The 17,695-nt window shown below is 47.3% G+C and overlaps 2 protein-coding genes across 2 annotated transcripts; both read left to right on the forward strand.

Annotated features, from left to right (window-relative positions):
- The first annotated feature begins 4,525 nt into the window (after positions 1–4,525).
- LOC135830111 (uncharacterized) lies at positions 4,526–6,716 on the forward strand. Its single transcript, XM_065342500.1, has 2 exons — positions 4,526–4,897; positions 5,745–6,716. The coding sequence occupies exons 1-2, from the start codon at positions 4,699–4,701 to the stop codon at positions 5,906–5,908; spliced, it is 363 nt and encodes a 120-aa protein (XP_065198572.1). The 5' UTR covers positions 4,526–4,698; the 3' UTR covers positions 5,909–6,716.
- Positions 6,717–14,974: 8,258 nt separating this feature from the next.
- LOC135829844 (uncharacterized) lies at positions 14,975–16,691 on the forward strand. The gene is made up of 2 exons (XM_065342228.1): positions 14,975–15,185; positions 15,904–16,691. The coding sequence occupies exons 1-2, from the start codon at positions 14,987–14,989 to the stop codon at positions 16,065–16,067; spliced, it is 363 nt and encodes a 120-aa protein (XP_065198300.1). The 5' UTR covers positions 14,975–14,986; the 3' UTR covers positions 16,068–16,691.
- The last annotated feature ends 1,004 nt before the right edge of the window (positions 16,692–17,695 follow it).

Below are 17,695 nucleotides of genomic sequence, written 5' to 3' on the forward strand. Positions count from 1 at the left end.
GTAATTATAGTGTTGTCTATGATTGTGATGCTGTGTGTGCAGTAAACATTTTAAAAGTGTAGCTCAACCCATGTAACCATGTTGATTGTCGTCTGTGCGTGCGATTTCGCGCATTGCAGGTACAGTGTAGAAACGAGCATAGACGGTACGGTACTATTAGACTGACTGAGTGACTGACTGACTGACTGACTGACTGACTGACGGTCTCCATACTTCAAATTCAACATACATGTACAAACTCACTGGAAAGCTACATGATTGTACACATAGACAGTATCGACAGTGCACTAGTGGCGCTAGCGCTCGCTAGCGCACCCGCACACGTTGCAGGCTTGCAGCCTCATCACGTGCGGTAAGTCATCTGAAAGCCGCACTTGACAGTCAGACATCGTCATGGCTGTACAAAATAACCTGGCTGTCCTGGCTGTCTTGGTGTGTATGATGACTCTCATTTTTCTGTACTGTGTCGTGCGCGTTATGTCCAACAGTTGAAAGTCCTAGAGGCAGTTTGTAGACGTATTCATAAGCCTGTTTTGTGTAAGCAGAAAGAGCACACTGTTGCACTGAAGTTGTATTCGTAGGTTGACACTTCGTTCAGTGCCTTCTCGCCTTTGGTTATGTAATCTTGTTACCCTTTTTTGCGTTTCCTCTAGTGGTTTTATTGCACTTGTATCTTGATGTTATTTCTAACACCTTTCTATTTACAGTACTTAACTTCAGTTTCTTTGGTTGTATCCTTAGTTCCGTTTTTCCCACTGATGATAGGAACGAGAAAATCGATTCTGGGTTTTCAATAATATTTTTGTTATAAAATACATAGTAATGCATGTCAAACAAGTAACGTAGTTGCGTGATGTCTGCGGCCTTCATCCTATTCATAGCTATATTAATAGTAATAATACTGTACATAACAATATTCTAGTGTATTTTTTTTCTAGTGTATCATTATTTTTTTCTAGTGTATTATTCTTTGCGCCCACGATCCAGGGTTGTGCGTCTACAAGTAAAAGGTCTACCCTGGCCCTGCAGGCTGTACTGAGTGGGCCTATCAGCACCTACAACAAGGCTACATGTTCATCTATACAGTCATGCAGTACTGACTGTACCCCTCAGGCAGCTAACACTGTAGTGCTCTATGTTGTATGTCCGGTGTACAGAGCCAGGTATACAATGATCACACAGCATATGCAATGAAGCAAACAAATCCTTTTCCACCGTTACTCGGAGTTTCGTGTGAGACCCTCATCACAGACATCAGACAGCATGTAGCTACATGTACATGTACATGTACATGTACGCATTGACTAATAAGTAATATTGTGAAGAAGAGCTTTCAATAAAAAGAGGGAAAGAAGAGGTGAAGAATAGGTTTCTCTCTTTCTTGTGTGCTCGGCGTGGCAGTCGTGAGTCAGGAACCCTTTCTGAGAGGTTCGAGGTCAAGGAAAATAGCTTGTACAGCCTCTTTTACGGGCAAAATAAACACAATGAATATTTGTCCCAAGTTGTCTACAAAACTTCAACTCCTCTGTGAGAGAATAAGTACATGTAAATCTGACTGGAACAGACTTAGGGCGTTTTACCGCGGGCACGACTGGCAGTCGATATTGTCAGACGATCCTACTGTATTGCGAGCGAATAACCTCGGCCATCCTGCAAGGCATGGACCAGTACATCCCCACCAAAGTCTTCACCACTCGTTCCTCTGACCCTCACTGGTGGACTCCAGAGTGCGCCATTGCTGAAGAGGCAAAGGGGAAGCAGTGGAGGAAGTGGAGCGAGGCAGAACCCGCACCGGGATGACCTCAAGGCCTCCTTCATTGCTTCTGTCAACCGAGCTGTCCACACACAGCAGAGCGCCCATAAGCTTAGCGTCAATCGACTGCGCCACCCGCTCAGCTGCCAGTCACTGTGACAAACAGAGGTGGACAAACATGAAGAAAGCCACTGGCGTTACACGCAACTCCGCTAGTGTTTTTCTGCTAGTCGACAGCCATGGCAAGGACTGAGTGCCACACCTCAACAGAGAAGGCTGAGTGCCTGTAAAAGCATTCCTCCTCGAAATGCAGCTCGAAATGAAATGCAGCTCCCATCACGAAACTGTTCAGTGCTAGCTTCCGGACTCGGACCACCTTGAGCTGCTTGGAGTTACATTCGACTCCAAGCTCCGGTTCCGGCGCCATAACCATGTTGTCGCTGTCAAGGACAGGCAGCGCCTGGGATTCTTGCGCCGTGCTGCCTGGCGTCTGGGTCATGAGGGCCACCTTGCAGTGTATAAGGGGTTCATTCGGCCCATCTTGGAGTACGCTTCCCTGGCAACCATGTGTGCAGCCCAATCCCACCTATCACACTATGCAGGGAACAGGAGAAGGTAATGCGGATCCTCGGACCTGGCATGATCCTTCAGAGCTTGCTGCTCAGTCGGGCAGTCTCAGGGCTTGCAGCTCAGTCGGGCAGTCTCAGGGCTTGCAGCTCAGTCGGGCAGTCTCAGGGCTTGCAGCTCAGTCGGGCAGTCTCAGGGCTTGCGTATATATACAGGTTACACTACATTGAGGGTCCACCCCAGCTGACAACCCTCCTCCCAGCTGACAACCCTCCTCCCAGCTGACAAACCTCCTCCCAGCTGACAACCCTCCTCGCCACCTTCAGAGCCTGCACCTAGTCCTAGAACCCGCCGACAACTAGCCTCTGGCCACCCTTTCCAGATGCAATGGCCACTGGCTCGGACAGCACCGAACTACCTGCTGAGGTCATTCCCCTACACCCTCGTTGCAGCATGGAACGACATTCCTGAGCAAGTCATCCAGGACCCTCCTGCATCGAAGGGAACGCAGGCCTTCAAGTCACGCACATGTGAGCACCTGATGCGCCACGATTGGTTGTGGGCGACAGCACTCCATGGCTAAGTGTGACGGTATTCCATTCTCCAAGCCCACAATGATCACCTCGCCTTCACCTCACTGAACCTTGCTCCCCAGAGCTCCCGAAACACTTCAGTGCAGAATGTTTTTGCGTTGTGTTTCTTTCCTTTCTTCTTTCCTGTTTGCTCCTTAGGCATGTGCACTTTCATAAAAAGTGAAGAAGAAGAAAAAGAAGAAAAAAGTGGCTTTCCCTCTGTGCAGAAGGTGGTTTCTCTTCTCCTTAGAGTTTTGGCACATGCTACGATTGACATGACTGTGCAGTGTAGCCTTTGCAGGTCAATTGCGAACGAAAGATCCTAACTAGACCTTAGAAGTCATTGTTACTGCAACAGGTGTAAGATCAAGGAGAAAAGCGATTTCTGCCACTGCTTCCGACCCAAACTGAGCCACCCTAGCTAGCTCACTGATACTGGTAAGTCCTGTTCCGAATGTCATTATGGCAATGCACAGCCGTGTGGAACCAGCTACCACCTCATCTCCGTTCCGAGCCCAGCCACCTTCAGTTCTTTGCCCTGCTAAAAGCGCATCATGGCTCCGTTTAAACTGGTTTTTGGCTTGTGTGGTTTTGTGGTATCGCGGACTGAAGAATAGGAAACAATAGATAGGGGGAAGTGGTCCCGTCCACTGCAAAGAGGGCTCGACAGTGCTGGGGTGCACTGGAGCTAGTACATAATGGAAGCGGTCCTCACCAAGAAAACAAAATCTGTTGCTATTCCGAGTTTCTTGAGGTATCAATCATCAGGCAACATATCTTACTGAAGCAGGGCTGTCAGGTTCACTAAAGATACACACAGCCACACAGCAAGGCGCACAAAAAGAAAGCGTGAAGTGTGAAGGGGAGAGGCTGCCGGGTGGAGGCGCTGTAAAATGTCTATTATTGTCACAAGCGCTGAATCGAGCGCGTAAATCCAGAGTGCACTTGAGCGGAACAGAGGGAGTTGATAGCGCATGCCTGGCGCCAGGGGGTGCAAGGCCATTGTGCTGCGATATGGGCGTTAGTTATTGACACAACAATAATAGTTCATGTATATTAAGAGAAAAGGACGTACAAGTGCATTGACTAAGTGATTACATTGTAGTTACTAGGTAGGATTAAGAGAAAAAAGAAAAAAAAACTAAGATTCCGCCAAGGTAACGATATAATATTCAGTCAGATAGTGCGACAAGGCACAAAACGGACAAGGATATTAGGGAGGTTTAGTCCCACGTAATCCGTGTGTACTTTACGTACGTACCATGTGATACTCAGTGATCCACGTACAGACGTTTTCTGTATCACGACATACCGTGTATGGAGGCTCGACGACGTTCCGCCAGAACGTGGGTGAAAATCGGAATGGAGCGCATTGTGCAAGGTGTTACTTGTTAGGGTGCTCAGCTGAAGAAAATCACAATATTCGATGAGCTTCGAAGCTTCGTGTGTTAGCTGGTCGAATGTCTCAATATCCTTGTCAACTTCGTGCCTTGTTGTCGCGCTATCTTACTGTATAGTTATGATCTCGCTACCCTGGTGGACTGCTTTAAATCATAACTAGTAACTTATAGGTCATTTTCTCTTTTACAATATTACTATTGGCTCAACATTCGAGTTTATAAATTGTGCAGAGGCAGTGCGTCTGATCAGATGTTGCCTGATGATTGGTCTTTGCCATGAAACTCTGAGTAACAACGAAAAAGCCCTACATTGTATTTTACTTCCGTTTGCGTGCCTCATGAGTATTGTAACACTGTATGGTGTTCTGCTGTTTATTGTAGTTTCCATTGCACAGGTTTAGTGAACATGACCACGGAAATTGGCCTCAGTGATACGCGCACTCCTTTCGAAGCAAGAATCACGGCTCTAATTGAGAGGTACAATCGCCTAGAGAAGCGACTCGCCCAGGACAGGGAGCTGATCGTGCTCCTGTGTCTGGAGAACGATGTCGGACAGCTGCTTGATCGGCTAGGGACAGGATATCCATCCTACGGTCTGCGGACAGGTATGAAAAACCGCATACTGTCTACCAGGGAGCATTAATGTTTTAGTACTCGAAACCTTTATTCGAAAGAACCCGAAGTTACAGTAGCAAAAAAGAAACAAAGCAAGTTAGTATTCCCTGGTGTACACTAGCTCCAGAGGCACTGTGAAATGCTCTGTAGTAATCTGTATTATTGATGGTTCACAGCACAGTAAAACCTGTCAAGGCGATCACCTGTCCTAAAAGACCACTGAAACCAGGACCAATGGATGATATTTCCAAATCAAGTGACCCTGGATAAGGAGATGACCTGGTAACAGGGACCACGTTTCGAAGCCGAAGGTACCTTGAGCGGTCGTCTTAGACAGGTTTTATTGTATGTCCATGACATTGTACATGTTCTATGGAGAACTGTCGGTGCATGGAAAAACGGTCGTTAAGATCAGGTGGTCGTTAATACGAGAGGTCGCTGACCCAAGGTTTTGCTGTATTTAGTTTTCACACTGTACGCGTATGTCAGGATTACACAGATGCTGAAAGGCCTTTAGAGGAGTGTCCATATGAAATAGGCATCAATTCATTCTTTAGAATATTCGTTTTAGCCCTACTTACAGTAAGGAGTCGGTCACTGTGTGTGTGTGTGTGTGTGTGTATGTGTGGTCTGAGGCGTGTGTGTGTGTGCGTGTGTGTGTGTGTGTGTGTGTGTGTGTGTGTGTGTATGCTATAAGGGAAAATCCGCTGTGGGTGCACATCCAGTGCATTTGCAGATTTGCGTGAGCTCTTGCGACGGGTGTATGCAAGGTACATGGTGCGCGCGGACCTGTGTGCGTGTGTGCGTGTGTGCGTGTGTGGGTGTGTTTAATTACAGGTCAAATCATAGCTGAATGCACGGAGTCTCCTGAAAAGCATCAAGCACCCGTGTGCTATGCTCTGTATTCAACACCGATGGAGAAGCATCCTAATGAATCTACAGCTCCGCCTGGGCCGCCACTTCCCGTACAGGAGACATCTGTGAAGCCAGGCTACGGCTAGCAACCTGTAGCACTCTCAGCATACATGTGCATGTACATTGTACATTATCCTGGAGTGAATGTTCAGTATGGTACATTGTACATTATCCTGGAGTGAATGTTCAGCATGGTATATTGTACATTATCCTGGAGTGAATGTTCAGCATGGTATATTGTACATTATCCTGGAGTGAATGTTCAGTATGGTATATTGTACGAGTTACATGTACAATGTACAAGTACAAAGTCATGTTCCTGTATGTGTACATGTAGGTTCGCAGCGGAACATTTATAATCTTCAGTTTCTTTTCCCTTTGGCCCCTTTCCTTTATTTGAAGACGACTATTAAGATGTATATGTAGATTAGTTTAGGTGTCCTTGCTGCATCGCTAGATTAGAGTTCACTTTATCGCTCACATATCAAACGCACTGCAAGCCCCCTTCCCGCAAGCGCGTAAACACAGGCACACATACACATACACACACACGCACACACACACACACACATACATGTACACACACACAAACACACATCCGCCCAAGTACATGTACCATGTATACGTTTGCGCACACAGGCATGCACGCACCCAGTCACCATTTTTGCCTGCAAATTCTTGTGGAGTAAATCTGGGTTAACAAAACTCAAAATATAAAATTACACATGTTTCGGTACACGTATCCTAAATTGACAGTTTTTTTATCGTTCCAATGTTCGGTTCGTTAAAGAAATTGAATTGCAATGATAAAACGTTCGTCAATTTGTCTCCAAATCGCTTATACATGCAGTCTATGCCATTTCAAGTTTTTCAAGATTTCTACTGAAAACATTCGTCGTTCTTTTCCTCAGAAAATTTACAATTGTTTCGCCAAGGATGTGTAAGGTTTCGCTCAGTGGTAGAGCTGAAGATGACTGAATGTATAATTTATTTCAAGGATTCCCCGGCCAGAGGCCGTTTAGGCCTATCGAGGGGGTCTCCACTTATGTACAGTTAGGATGAGATCATGAGAATGCAAAGACTGTGAACAGAGAAAGAGATAATGACAAGTTCTTATAACACGAACAATAGGACAACTATGGTCAAGGATGAAGAGCCAAGCGTAATTTTATAGTAAAGGAAAAAAGGACCAGTCAGTGTCATGCAATGTTATTGCATGAGCTGATTGTTTAGTTACTGGTGATGTTAGTGCTGATGTTGCTGTAGGCTCGTCCTCGTTCCGAAATGCTAGTCTGGATCAAGTAGTCTTACCGTCTCTTCTTCAATTTCCAGACATACATGTATTTGGATAGCTCGCTACTCTTCCTTCTCTGCTCATGGTTGAATGAGCACTTGTTGTTTTCGTACTGGGTCTTGAGTGTCGGCTGTGTTCCTCGGATAGAGCAACATGCCTCAAAAAGAGAAATGAGCTCATCTCGAAGTGCAGGAATGCCCACAAATTCTCACTCGCATTCTAGACTGGGGTCACATGACGAGATGTGTATTGCTGGGGTGCGTGCTAGGTGGGTTCCAACGGAACACACGCACGCACAGACACGTACACACATGTACACTCACACACACATACACACTATCTATCTTTCTCTCTCCCTTTCTCTTTCTCTCTCTCTCTATCTCTCTCTTTCTCTCTAACTCTCTCTGTCACACTGTCTCTGTCTGTCTCCGCTGTGTATCTCTCTCTGTCTGCCTGACTGTCTGTCTCTCTGTCTCTCTCACTCTCACTCTCTCTCTCTCTCTTTCTTTCTCTCCCTCTCCCTCTCACTCTCTCTCTCTCTTTCTTTCTCTTTCTCTCTCTTCTCTCTCTCTCTCTCTCTCTCTCTCTCTCTCTCTCTCTCTCTCTCTCTCTTCTCTCTCTCTCTCTCTCTCTCTCTCTCTCTCTCTCTCTCTCTCTCTCTCTCTCGCTCTCTCTCTCTCTCTCTCTCTCTCTCTCTCTCTCTCTCTCTCTCTCTCTCTCTCTCTCTCTCTCTCTCTCTCTCTCTCTCCTCTCTCTCTCTCTCTCTCTCTCTCTCGCTCTCTTTCTTTCTCTCTCTCTCTGTCTCTCTCTTCTCTCTCTGTCTCTCTCTGTCTCTGTCTCTCTATTTGTCTCTCTCTCTCTCTCTCTCTCTCTCCCTCCCTTTCTCTCTCTCTCTCTCTCTCTCTCTCTCTCTCTCTCTCTCTCTCTCTCTCTCTCTCTCTCTCTCTCTCTCTCTTCGGTCTCTCCCTCTCTCTCTCTCTCTCTCTCTCTCTCTCTCTCTCTCTCTCTCTCTCTCTCTCTCTCTCTCTCTCTCTCTCTCTCTCTCTCTCTCTCTCTCTCTCTCTCTCTCTCTCTCTCTCTCTCTCTCTCTCTCTCTCTCTCTCTCTCTATCTCTCTCTCTTACTCTCTCGCTGTCTCTCTCCTTTCCTTCTTACATGTATGCACCCACATGCTTAGCTTTATGATTCACACTCACACCAAACCACATATTGCGTCAATATCCACACTGGTAACTGCTATGTAACACTTACTTTCCAACCTTTCGGCCCGACACAATTCCCGCTGAAACCTACTTCTTGCACCGCTTTGTTCTCCGATCTTCGTAGTAGCAATACAGTGGTATACGTCAGCCATGACACTTGCACTACTTTTGCTACTATTTTATGGAAAATAGGAATACCATTTTCTGGGGGTAACGCCGATAACCAGTACATCCTGGAACACAGCAATGGTCGTTGGTTGGTAGGGTCCAGCGGATAATGCCGGCATTATTTTCGGCATTATAAGACTATCGGAGCATCAGAGCATTATGGAGCATTAAGGTGGCAGACTACCCAAAAATTCGCTGAAAAATCGAATTTGTAAATTCATATTGAGTGCTACGTCAGTTGAAAGAGCATGAATAGCTGCAAATTCTCTGAAAATTGTGTCCCTATCTGACCAGCCGTTCAAGAGTTATGGCCGAAAATGTGCCCTTGCAAGGAAAGATTTGTTTGTTGCATGCTGTCATTTGTTGGCAGCACTGTATTTGAATGTGAGCAGACCGTGCGCAATTTGTCGTATTATGGAAACACGCGAAAGTGTGCAGAATTTTGCCCCAAGTCCAAAAAAGTCCAAAAAAATCACGTTAAAAAACCACGTATTGGGCTGCACGGCGGCGGGCGAAGCCCGCCGCCGTGCAGCAGGACTTTTGCCAGCACCCTCGTGACGTTGCAGATATGTGGCTTGATTATTGTAGTTGACGTTGATTTAGTGACTTTGGCAAGTTTGAGTCGTGTCAAGAAGTCAGGTAGGATTCAGTACTAGGCAGTAGTGAAACGTGAGTGGCAGTCTTTGCCGGTTTCTGAGGGCATCCTGGATTTGGTGTGCAGCGCTGTGGAAATGGCTTGCTGTGGAGGTCCCAGCACTGGATGTTGTATCAAAGGTACGACCTCGTAGCACGTGCTAAACCTAAAAAAATTCAAAAATTGACTTGGATCTGTGGGAGTCCGTGAGAGAACGCCCACTCGTTCCGTTGTGACAGATTCCAGGGCCACGTTGAGGGGCCCTACCCCACCACCCATGGCTGCTTCTGGACTTGTTTTAGGTTTGGGTCCCGCGCACGGACAGAATGGGCACGAAAATGTGAAAAAAATGTAAATGCATTTGTTTGGTTCCTGGGTGGCTCGCACACCGTGACACTATGCCGGAAATTTGAGTTTTTCCGGCCTGGAAAGCCTGTCAGTGAGGCCCAAGAACTTGTAAATCATGTCCTGAGGGCCAGCATAGCGGCAGGAGTGTGTGGTCAAAATTTCACTCAAATCCACTGAGAAACACCAAAGTTACGGTCAATTGAATGCCATATGAAATTTATGGGTAGGCTGCCCCCTTAAAAAGGAAAATAAGGAGCATTGTGTGAGGTTTGAGCGGCATAACGAGTTTCACAGAGGATAATATCAGGAAATCCCAGGTTTTTTGCAACAATCGGCTACATGAGGTGCAACCAGACCTTATGCATTTTACCGGCACATGACTTTGTGATTGTGTAGACACGTAACCCCTTCACTTAGCACTAATGCTACATTTGTACATTTACCTGGCCACATAATAGCTACATGTACATAAAAACACTATGTAGCGATGCAAAAACTAAGTTTGCACGTCCGCGTTACCACCGGCTATACAATTGCGTTGAGAAACACAACCAGATTAGGAAGTTTCGCATGTGCCAGGCCACCACCATGCCTGTGCTACCAGGGTGGCAGATGCAGCGGCTAACGGCGAGGGTGAGGTGGTGAGTCTCACAACCAATGCCCGACAAGGGGGCTAACCTTGTTAGGTGCATCCATGTTACCTTCACTCCGAGTAGTGAGAACCCAGTTGACTGATCACCGCATTTGCTAGCACTGTACACGCTCCCTGCTCCCAGCGCGGGTCTCAAACTAGGGACCTTGTGACTCGCAGGCAAGCCCACAACCACTCGGCCAAAGCGCTGGTAATAGTGATATGTAGCGATGTGGTCAGGTACGCCACTGTGCATGTGACAGGTCTAAAGACAGGTTAACAGCCTACGCCTGGTTATGACAAGTCTGCGGTTGATTTGACAGGGGAATTTTGGAAGCCCGGTGCCGTTTCAGGCGTTTAGTGGAGGACCTCGTGGAGGACCTTGCCAGCTCTCGATTGCTGACAGATTTGCACACTCAGTTGACTAAAGTTTATGAGCACCAATCCCGCCAGCAGGAATTGACGAACGCATTCACCGTTCCGAATCATTCGATAGAAGAAGTCAGTCACCTTTTTCTCTGTACAGAACGTAGTTTCTCTTCTCTTTACGAGTCTTGGCACTTGATTGCACCATCTACAGTGTAGCCTTCGCAGGTCAATTGCGAACGAAAGATCTTAGCTAGAACTTACTTAGAAGTCACTGTTACTGCAACAGGTATAAGCTCAAGGAGCTGCATATGCGCATAGCGATCGCTGTCAGTACTTCTGACCCACCCAGTGGCACCGAGGGCCATCCAAGATAGTTCAACGACACTGGTAAGGCCTATTCCGTATGTTATTTTTGCAATGCACATCCCACATGTACAATGTACATGTGTACAATCATGTACATGTACGTAGCGGTCGGCGGTGTGTAGTAGCTACTACTACATGTACTACTCAGTGATCTAGCCAAAGCCGGCTCAGCCGGCAGAATGTCGGCTGAGACAGCTCCAAGGTTGATTTTGGCCTGCTGCAGTCACCCCCATGTAGACTGTAGTGCACTGCACTGCACTAGCACTTGAGTGGAGATGGTGGAGTACAACCCATATACTAGGCATAGGTACCACCACCACCACCACCACCACCACCACCACCACCACCACCACCACCACCACCACCACCACCACCACCACCACCACCACCACCACCACCACCACCACCACCACCACCACCACCACCACCACCACCACCACCACCACCACCACCACCACCACCACCACCACCACCACCACCACCACCACCACCACCACCACCACCACCACCACCACCACCACCACCACCACCACCACCACCACCACCACCACCACCACCACCACCACCACCACCACCACCACCACCACCACCACCACCACCACCACCACCACCACCACCACCACCACCACCACCACCACCACCACCACCACCACCACCACCACCACCACCACCACCACCACCACCACCACCACCACCACCACCACCACCACCACCACCACCACCACCACCACCACCACCACCACCACCACCACCACCACCACCACCACCACCACCACCACCACCACCACCACCACCACCACCACCACCACCACCACCACCACCACCACCACCACCACCACCACCACCACCACCACCACCACCACCACCACCACCACCACCACCACCACCACCACCACCACCACCACCACCACCACCACCACCACCACCACCACCACCACCACCACCACCACCACCACCACCACCACCACCACCACCACCACCACCACCACCACCACCACCACCACCACCACCACCACCACCACCACCACCACCACCACCACCACCACCACCACCACCACCACCACCACCACCACCACCACCACCACCACCACCACCACCACCACCACCACCACCACCACCACCACCACCACCACCACCACCACCACCACCACCACCACCACCACCACCACCACCACCACCACCACCACCACCACCACCACCACCACCACCACCACCACCACCACCACCACCACCACCACCACCACCACCACCACCACCACCACCACCACCACCACCACCACCACCACCACCACCACCACGCCACCACCACCACCACCACCACTACTACTACTACTACTACTACTACTACTACTACTACTACTACTACTACTACTACTACTACTACTACTACTACTACTACTACTACTACTACTACTACCGCCCGTGGTACCGGTAGACTGCGGTAGTACTAGTAGTAGTATCCCACGGCATCCTTGTGTGTTATGGTGTTGCTCATGCATGCAGTATCGTGTGTGCCGATAGTACCTACTGGTCCCTTGAATGTGCAAGTACCATGTACAGTAGGTACATGTACATGTACCTACTGTACCTACACCACCACTACTACTACTACTACTACTACTACTACTACTACTACTACTACTACTACTACTACTACTACTACTACTACTACTACTACTACTACCGCCCGTGGTACCGGTAGACTGCGGTAGTACTAGTAGTAGTATCCCACGGCATCCTTGTGTGTTATGGTGTTGCTCATGCATGCAGTATCGTGTGTGCCGATAGTACCTACTGGTCCCTTGAATGTGCAAGTACCATGTACAGTAGGTACATGTACATGTACATGTACCTACTGTACATGTACATGGAACTAGCTATCAGAAGCGACTTGCTGGTCGCCTCGCCCTCAAGTGGGACAAGCCATTTTCTATCATCATGGCTTGGGTGCGAGTTCGCAGCCAGTTTGCAGTGATCCATGCAGTCGACCTCCGGCTACGCGGGTCTAGAAGGCGCCTGACAGGCCTGTCGACGCAGGATGGTGCTGGGGTAGGCATCGGCCATTGAAAACTGAATTCCGTCCGTTTTGCGTGGAATTTCTTGGAGTTTCCCAATGTATTGTACTTGAATAAAATTCTATTTTAACTTTCATGGTATCTCAATTTTTTCACGTCTACATGACTTTATTTTGCCCGTAAAAGAGGCCGTTACCCCCGTAAAAAAAAAAAAAAAAAAAAAAAACTGTACATGTACATGTACATGTACATGTACATGTACGGGCACCAGAACCTGAGACATGAGACTCGTAGAAAAGAAAAAGGCCAAACCCTGCCCTGCCAGTTATTTGGACTTTACGGGGGTCGCCATGGCAAATAATAATGGAAAAACCAAGATCAATCATGCACGCAACACAAGTGAAAGTAGAAGAAAAATGGAACAGAGGATCACGACAGAAGTGGCAGTCTGCTGCGGCCAGCACAGCGGGAATGTCAGCCAAAGCTCCGTTAGATTTCGGTTGAGCGGTGCGATGTCCACGGAGGCTAGCATTAATTTTGCTGAGCCGACAAGATAAGAGAGAAATGTGGGACTGCAGGCGTAAGTGCATGCATTCCGCCACACATGTACATGATAGTACAGTGGAAATTTTTATTTCCATTGCTATCAGGTTCGGCCTCATTTCCTCTGTGCTGCGCTGATGAGTTCAAAAAGAACGAAACAGCATGCTGTCCGCAGATTGAGTATTTCGCTCCTGCTCTTGAGTCTTGTAGCAGTTGAGCACTCTTGCGTGGGGTAGTGCCTTTGCTGTTTGCGTTATGCAGAGCTCACTGACTTGTCAGTTTGAGCACTCTGGCAAGGTACGGTCGGGCCTGATTGGAAATTTTTATTTCCATTGCTATCAGGTTCGGCCTCATTTCCTCTGTGCTGCGCTGATGAGTTCAAAAAGAACGAAACAGCATGCTGTCCGCAGATTGAGTGATAGTACAGTCATGTACATTGTACATGTGTGATAGGTTTAGTGCAGCTGTCAGTGCCGCACTGAACCAAGTAGTGCAGCTGTCAGTGCTGCACTGAACCCGTGACTCACTCAACACAGTCTGCGCTTCAAGAGGCTGCACCTCGAAAGACAGTAAGTACAGTTTCGACCTAACCCGCTCACACATACATACATAGCAGCACCCCCGAACGCAGCCACGCAGTGGCACGCATCCGCAATCCATGCAAGTCTCTCACATGATGAATATCTCAGCTAGTAAAATACTATCCGATCCAGGTTTGAGAACTGATCGCGTGACACCGTGACACCGACACTGACACTTGGAGAGGCTCCTGAGTGGAGGAGGTGTAAAATGTCCATTATTGTAAGAAGTGCTGAATCGAGCGCGTAAACCCAGAGTGCACTTGAGCGGAACAAGGGGAGTCGATAGCGCATGCCTGGCGTCAGGGGGTGCAAGGCCATTGTGCTGCGATATTGGCGTGAGTTTGACACAACAATAATATTTCATGTATGTAAAGAGAAAAGGACCTACAAGTACATTGTGGAAGTAATTACATTGTAGTTACTAGTTAGGACTAAGAGAAAAAAGAAAAAAAACTAAGAATCCACCAAGGTAACGATTTAATATACAGTCAGATAGTGCGACAAGGCACAAAACTGACAAGGATATTAGGGTATGGAGGCTCACCGACGTTCCGCCAGAACGTGGGTGAAAATCAGATTGGAGCGCATTGTGCAAGCTGTGAGGGTGCTCAGCTGAAGAAAATCAAAATATTCGATGAGCTTCGAAGCTTCTTCTGTTAGCTGGTCTAATGTCGCAATATCCTTGTCAACTTCGTGCCTTGTTGTCGCACTATCTAACTGTATGGGTATGATCTCGCTACCCTGGTGGACTGTTTTAAATCATAACTAGTAACTTATAGGTTCTTTTCTCTTTTACAATATTACTATTGGCTCGACATTCGAGTTTATAAATTTGGCAGAGGCAGTGCGTCTGATCAGATGTTGCCTGATGATTGGTCTTTGCCATGAAACTCTGAGTAACAACGAAAAAGCCCTACATTGTATTTTACTTCCGTTTGCGTGCCTCATGAGTATTGTAACACTGTATGGTGTTCTGTTGTTTATTGAAGTTTCCATTGCGCAGGTTTAGTGAACATGACGACGAACATTGGCCTCAGCGATACGTGCACTCCTTTCGAAGCAAGAATCACGGCTCTAATTGAGAGGTACAATCGCCTAGAGAAGCGACTCGCCCAGGACAGGGAGCTGATCGTGCTCCTGTGTCTGGAGAACGATGTCGGACAGCTGCTTGATCGGCTAGAGACAGGATATCCATCCTACGGTCTCCGGACAGGTATGACAAACCGCATACTGTCTACCAGGGAGCACTTATGTTTTAGTGCTCGAAACCTTTATTTGAAAGAACCCGAAGTTAAAATAGCAATAAGAAGCAAAGCAAGTTAGTATTCCCTGGTGTACACTAGCTCCAGAGGCGCTGTGAAATGTTCTGTAGTAATCTGTACTCTTGATTCTTCACAGTCCAGTAAAACCTGTCAAGGCGACTACTCGAATAAGGCGACCACGTGTCCTAAAAGACCGCAGAAACCAGGACCAATGGATTATATTTCCAGTCAAATGACCCTGGATAAGGAGATGACTTGGTAACCGAGACTACGTTTCGAAGGTACCTTGAGCGGTCGTTTTAGACAGGTTTTATTGTATGTACATGACATTGTACATGTTCTATGGAGAACTGTCGGTGCATGGAAAAACGGTCGTTAAGATCAGGTGGTTGCTAATACGAGAGGTCGCTGACCCAAGGTTTTACTGTATTTAGTATTCACACTGTACATGTATGTCAGGATTACACAGATGCTGAAAGGCCTTTCGAGGAGTGTCTGTATGAAATACGCATCGTATCGTTCTTTAGAATATTCGTTTCACCCCTACTTACAGTAAGGAGTCGGTCACTGTGTGTGTGTGTGTGTGCGTGTGCGTGTGTGAGCGTGTGTGTGTGTGTGTATGTGTATGTGTATGTGTGTATGTGTGTGTGCGTGTGTGTGTGTTTACAGGTCAAAAGATAGCCGAATGCACGGAGTCTCCTCAAAAGCATCCAGCACCAGTGTGCTATGCTCTGCATTCAACACCGATGGAAAAGCATCCTGATGACTCTACAGCTCCGCCTGGGCCGCCACTTCCCGTACAGGAGACATCTGTGAAGCCAGGCTACGGCTAGCAACCTGTGACACTCTCAGCACACATGTACATGTACATTGTACATTATCCTGGAGTGAATGTTCAGTATGGTATATTTTATTGTACATTATCCTGGAGTGAATGTTCAGCATGGTACATTGTACGAGTTACATGTACAATGTGCAAGTACAAAGTCTTGTTCCTGTATACATGTACATGTATGTTCGCAGCTGAAACTTTTTAAACTTCAGTTTCTTTTCCCCTTGGCCCTTTTCCCTTTTTTGAAGACGATTATTAAGATGTATTTGTAGATTAGTTCAGGTATCCTTGCTGCATCGCTAGATTATAGCTCACTTTATCGGCCACAGATCAAACGCACTGCAAGCCCCCTTCCCGCAAGCGCGTAAACACAGGCACACATACACACATACACACACACACACTCACACATACACACACACACACTCACACATACACACACACACAATCACATCCGCTCATGCACAAACATGTAGACATTTGCTCACACAAACACACACACATGCACGCAAACAGTCACCATTTTTGCCTGCACATTTTTGTGGAGTAAATCTGGGTTAAAAAAACTCAAAATGTTAACACATGTTTCGGTACACGTATCCCAATTCATAACATTGTAGAACGAGGAGAAAATTTTTTTTCTTTGAACGTTCTAATATCTGCTTCGTTTAGTAAGAAATTTGAATCGTATGATTGTACTACTTGTTTGACATTCTAGTAATTAGTATGGTCCCATCTCATTGTATGGTCCCAACCTTGGAAAGCGCCCTGATAATTATGAAGGCTGAAGTGATGTACATGTACACTGTACTACATTGTATGTCATTGTAGCAACACACGGACACGACAGTAGTACAACCCCCCCCCCCCCCTCTCCCGTCGTTGGTTGAACGCCTGAAGAGTGAAGTGAAGCAGACTACAATACAATGCATGCACAGTACATTGTAGAAGTGTACAGTCATGGATGTCAAAGGATCCAGAGCCAGTGCATGAAGCGCTGCTCTGTATCTTCAACGTCCAGAAAATGATTTTACTCACTGATTTGAGGGAAAAACGCAAACGGGAAAAGTCTGAAGAAAACATTGACTGTCACCACCAGGACTCAAACCAGGGACCCTCGCTTTGAAAGTGATTTTACTTTATCACTCCCTAATTAGTATTGATATCCACAGATAAAAGCAGTCATACATGTACAAAGATCACACAGCAATGAAGCTTCATTGCTGCGTGATCTTTGTATTACAATACTGGCTCTGTCCACTGGACATACATGTACATGTACTGTAATTTCACAAATTTTCGGTGTACTTTTATTTTCGGTACTTTCGGTGCGTCTGTTTCATACCTAAAATTTCAATACACCGAACAAACCCTGTCCTCATCATCAATCATGTCTTCATGACACGCTGGTTTCAAGAGATGTCATCGTTCATCGAATAAGTCTAGACACATCCACGATTCCATGTACATGTACATGTACATGTACTTCACCAAAACACTGACTGTCAGTGGCACACACTGACACAGACCACTGACCCATACTACCATAGCCTGTTCCAGTGTGGACTGCACTCACGCGCTCGCTGCCGGTCTTTGCACCGCCTAGCACTGTACTGGATGCATGGCCGT

The sequence above is a fragment of the Sycon ciliatum genome, chromosome 13 (assembly GCF_964019385.1).
Source record: "Sycon ciliatum chromosome 13, ocSycCili1.1, whole genome shotgun sequence".
In the NCBI taxonomy this organism is placed as follows: domain Eukaryota; kingdom Metazoa; phylum Porifera; class Calcarea; order Leucosolenida; family Sycettidae; genus Sycon; species Sycon ciliatum.